General features: G+C 35.2%; 1 protein-coding gene across 1 annotated transcript; it reads left to right on the forward strand.

Annotated features, from left to right (window-relative positions):
- The first annotated feature begins 3,430 nt into the window (after window positions 1–3,430).
- LOC112512471 (cationic peroxidase 1-like) lies at window positions 3,431–5,300 on the forward strand. Its single transcript, XM_025118449.1, has 4 exons — window positions 3,431–3,690; window positions 4,230–4,421; window positions 4,521–4,686; window positions 4,774–5,300. Exons 1-4 carry the CDS (start codon window positions 3,478–3,480, stop codon window positions 5,157–5,159), a joined length of 957 nt encoding a protein of 318 aa, XP_024974217.1. The 5' UTR covers window positions 3,431–3,477; the 3' UTR covers window positions 5,160–5,300.

The following is a 5,300-nucleotide window of genomic DNA, read 5'->3' on the forward strand; positions in this document are numbered from 1 at the left end:
ATTTAATAGAATAATACTTATATGTTTTATATCTATGCATAAATCGACACTCTTCGTACATTTAATACAGTTTTTAATATTTATAGAATTTTATTAATAACCTATAAAATTATGATAACTTTAAATTTTTTTGTATTATGTGTTATTTTGATATGATTTTTTTTTCTATCAATGCTTTGGATAATTAATGTATTAATTAAAATATATTTGTTCACCATGTCTTAATTTCATAATGTGATTTTTTTTATGAAACAAAAAGTAAAACTAAAAATTACATTCTAAACTGAATGCGTATGAAACAGATATATGCTAATTAATATATTAAATTCTAAGTTTAGATGAGAAAAAATATATATATAAACAATACTTAATAATTAAGTTTGATCTTTGTTATATTTTATTAAATAAAATCAATAAATAAACTCTATGATTTATCTAATATCACAGTATTTAAAGTATTTAGTTAGAAATTAAATATACTTGACTAACAATTATATATATTATAATAAATTTTGTTGTTGGGACAAAATTAGGCAAAATTACTTAAATAAATTTCTTGGCCTCTTACAGTTTACCCATTGGAAAAATGTTTTATAGGATATTTTAAAAAATGTTTCATATAACATTTTACATGAAATTATTCATGAAAAGATTAATATGATAATTTATTATTTTGATCATATTATGAATTGTTCAATTTCGTTCTAAAAAATAATAATATAAGTTGTGAGTTCATCTAGGATGTGTTCGGTACATGGAACAAAACATGACAGAACGTATTATTCTACATTTGGCGCGGCATATGATATGGGGTGTGACTGGTTGGGACAAAAAAACTTTTTATCTATTCCATCAAAATAGGTGGAGCTAGATGAGATAAATATGTGACAACACTAACAAATTATTAATCTAGTCTTGTTGATATAACCCTAATATAATATTTGGTTTAATGATCACAACTGCTTATCGTCATCCCCGCCACCACAGCTAACCACCTCCATCGACTACCAACCACCGCTACCACCTCCTCCACAACTACCACCCTACATCCATGTCTACCAACGTAGACCACCACCATTGGCCACCATCATCCACCATATTCACGTCCTCCTAAACCACCACTACCACCATCGACGATCGAGCACCACCACGACCGCCCATGACAGTCACTACCACCACTAGTGCTCGCCTTCACCACCATCGGATACCTACCACTGTCCATCACCACCTCTACCTTCACCACATCGACCACCACCTCCTCTACCTATGCCACAACTACTTTCACCACTTTCTTATCCACCATTGACGACCGCCAATTCCACCATCGTCCACCATCTTCTCATCCTCCACTACCACTGTCAGCCACCGACCACCACTGCCTTTACCACCACCGACCACCTTCACCTCCGCCACAATCACCACCAGTAACCACCAACATTTAGGGGTAACTTATAAAGCCCAGTGTTGTCCATTCCTAGTCATACCAAAGAAACAATTTGTCCTTTTAGTCCTGTTTGCATACGAAACACTACCTTAAGTTTGTTTAATTTACTTATTGCACTGTCTTCGTATAAAAGACATAATTATATATTGGTCTTATAAACTTGAAAGTCACATTAAATACTCTTTAAAATGGAGAATCAAAAATCAAAATATCTAAATAAATTATATTCAACTCCAACCAATTATAATTGGTATACAAAATCTTATACTGTATACCATCCAATTTTATTAATTTCATACCAACTTTTTTATTTTCTCTTGGTACAAGGTACATGTTGGTACTAATTTGTACCAGCTTCAAGTTACATACTTGCTATTTTGTTTACATTTTGAGTGACATTTTGAGCTTGCAGACAAGATGTGTCATGTTTAAGGGTTTTTATTAGGAAGGAATAAAACTTGCAAATTGCTTAAACAAAGAAATTCAATGCAAAATATTAAAACAAAAAAAACAAAAAAAGAACAAATAAACAATTATTAAATAAGTCGGTATCATGGTACTACCATGATACACTTAGGGGCAGTTTAGTTCGCATAATATTTTTGGACAAAATGGAATCTGTGAAAAGAATTTGACTTTGAAGGAATGATAATGAAATTTTATCATATTTGACAACTTGTTTGGTTGACACTTAAGGAATTGGAATTTGTCTCTTTGATTCACATAATGTAGCTTGGAAATTGGAATAAAATACTGATAAAAGACCAAAATAACAATTTTTAAACAATGATGGTCGGTGGTTGTTCAGGACAGTGATGGTCAATGGTAGATCAGTGGTGGTCGGCGGGTTCAGATCGGTGGTGGTTCAGAATGGTGGTGGTCGAAAGTGGTTCAGAATGGTGGTTCGAATTGGTGGTGGTCGGCATTGGTTAAGAACGGTGGTGGTCAACGGTGGTTCAGGACAATGGTGGTCGACGGTGGTTCAAAAAGGTGGTTTAGGATGGTGGTCAGATCGATGGTGGTTGGTGGTGGTTCAAAACGGTGATGGTTAGCGGTGGCTAAAGATGATGGTTCAAATAAATGGTGGTCATTGTGGTTGGCAGTGGTTCAAAAGGGTGGTGGTCGGCGGTAGTGATCAGTGGTTGTTCAGATTAGCGGTGGTTGGCAGTGGTTCAGATTAACAGTTGTTCAGACAGGTTTTGATCGAAGGTGATTCAGATTGGTGATGGTCAACAGTGGTGATCGACGTTGGTTCAGATCAAATATGAAATATGAGGATAATTTTGTCTTTTTGAGAAAATGGGATGGAAATAATTGAATTTCCTCTCAATTGTGATAGAATGACCAAATCCATGAATAGTGGAATGTGTGTAATTCAATTCCCTTCTATAGGTAAATCAAATGCCTGAATGAAATTTGATCAATGAAATTGATCATTCTAATTCCTTCGAATTCCATCGGAATCCTACAACACAAACGTCCCCTAATAGTTTAGATCCACTTTCAACCATTCATAGTTAGAGGGGTTTTTTTCCCGATAATCATTAACCATAGAAACTCAAATTTAAGTTCGGATAAATTATTGTAGCCTCTCGATTTTTTGTAGACGATGTTATGTGATGAAACATATCAAAGTCGTAAATTTGTTTCCAACATGACGACAATTGAGATATTGACTTCTGTGAAGTATTTTAATTTTCATTTATTAAAAAAAAAAAAAAAAAATATCTTGACTTTTGTAATCGATTTCATACCTATTTCAAGCTTGGAGGGAAGTTGGCCATGCAGACCGCATGTCTTGAATATAAATCTGTTTTCCTAAATTTCCTTAAATATATGTTTTTATTTTATTTATTATTAAATTATTTAATTTATCTTTTTGTTTTCGGTCCTCAAAAATAAAGAAAAGTAGTAGCAAATTTTCCAATCTCTGTGTCTCTCGAGTACTATAAATACATGAGAAGGTTACATGAAATCTTCACCATGCACCAACACATTTGATCCTTTATTTTGAAGTAGTTTCATCAGCTGCCATGGCTTCTTCACCTTCTTTCCTCCCACTCATATGTTGCTTGTTCTTATTCAGTGCATCAATGGCTTCAGCTCAATTGACTGCTAACTTCTATAGCCAAACTTGCCCAACTGCTATGTCGATCATTCGAGGTGCTGTTAGCACTGCAATCTCTAGAGAACGTCGCATGGGTGCATCCTTACTTCGTCTTCATTTTCATGATTGTTTTGTTAACGTAAGTTGATCCTCAATTTGACTGCCACTTCATCAACTCCTTTGGAATTTCTTTAAACAAGTATTTGTTGTTAAAATATGTGGAATTCCTTTTGAAACGTTTTTTAAACCAGCTCTGGCAAAGAGAGATTCATAAAAACGTATTTTCATGTTCTTTTTCATATATTATTGAAGCCCAATAAATATTAAAAACACGTGAAAACTAACCGAAACCATCCAATGAGCTTGATTTGAAATTATGATTCAGATATTTTGTTCATGTGTGTATGAGTGTGCTTCATTTTTGAACGTATTTTCGTGTTTTTTTCCACATGGAAAATAATCCCGAACATTTCATATACGAAACAATACTATATGAATAAGTACCGCATTTTTACATATGAAACAATATGGTCCCCGTCTAACCGACTCAAACTAGCCCTGTCACGAAGGGTAGACGGTGTTTCTTTTAATCTTATTTTGAACTTGGGTATGTTAATTTTGCAGTAATTTTTTATTATTTTTTATTATTATTTTGATGTGTTCGATGTACGGAAATAGGGTTGTGATGCATCAGTTCTGCTGGATGATTCTGCCACCATAACTGGGGAGAAAACAGCACGTCCAAATGTGAATTCAATAAGAGGGTTTGAAGTCGTTGATACCATAAAATCTCAGTTGGAAAGAGCATGCCCCGGCGTTGTCTCTTGTGCCGATCTCCTAACTGTTGCCGCCCGAGATGCTACTGTCGCTGTAAGCTCAACATAAATACAAACACTACATATTCTTGACAAGATATATAAACCAAGTTTTTGTTCATTTTCTTATGAACGTGATCCTTTAAATCTTCAGCTTGGTGGGCAAACATGGAATGTGGTTCTTGGAAGAAGGGACTCGACCACTGCGAGTTTAGCTGCGGCTAATTCCGATCTCCCGTCCCCCTTTTTGGATCTCCCCCAGCTAATCTCTGAATTTGGAAACAAAGGTTTCTCTCCACAAGAAATGGTTGCTCTTACTGGTATGTGCACACGAAGAAACTGTTAGAATATTTTGTTCTACAAGCCTACACCAATTTTCACTGATTGTTGTATTATATGTGATACAGGAGCTCATGAGATCGGGCAAGCTAGGTGTGGAGTTTTTAAAGAGCGAATCTACAATGAAACCAACATTGATCCATCTTTTGCATTAGCCATGCAAAGAAATTGCCCTAGAACCGGTGGTGATGGCAATCTGGCTCCTCTTGATAGCACCACTCCAACCGTTTTCGACAACGCTTTCTTCAGAAACTTGGTTAACCGAAGGGGTCTTCTTCATTCCGATCAACAAATCTACAGTGGAGGTTCCACAAACGCTCAGGTCGACCGATATAGGCTCAACTCGGCTGCTTTCTTTACGGACTTCGGCAATGCGATGGTGAAGATGGGAAACCTTAGCCCTCTCACTGGTACTAATGGCCAGATTAGGACCAACTGCAGGAGGCCAAATTAAGTTCAGCCATCAAGAATTGTGTTCCATCGATATAAATTGTATTTTCCCTGGATAACTTGTAAAATTTTTATTTGCTTTTATTAGAATATTATGTAAGTCTTGATTCTCTATAATAATAAATGTTCTCATTTTTTGTTCGTA

Source organism: Cynara cardunculus (assembly GCF_001531365.2).
Source record: "Cynara cardunculus var. scolymus isolate 2C chromosome LG 5, CcrdV1, whole genome shotgun sequence".
NCBI classification, from domain to species: domain Eukaryota; kingdom Viridiplantae; phylum Streptophyta; class Magnoliopsida; order Asterales; family Asteraceae; genus Cynara; species Cynara cardunculus.

What these genes read in the sequence shown, in the direction of transcription:
- LOC112512471 (XM_025118449.1), top strand. Translation starts at nt 3,478, where the DNA reads ATGGCTTCTTCACCTTCTTTCCTCCCACTCATATGTTGCTTGTTCTTA. An exon ending in TTCATGATTGTTTTGTTAAC is followed by an intron (nt 3,691 to 4,229) that starts GTAAGTTGATCC and finishes GTACGGAAATAG; the next exon opens with GGTTGTGATGCATCAGTTCT. An exon ending in CCCGAGATGCTACTGTCGCT is followed by an intron (nt 4,422 to 4,520) that starts GTAAGCTCAACA and finishes TTAAATCTTCAG; the next exon opens with CTTGGTGGGCAAACATGGAA.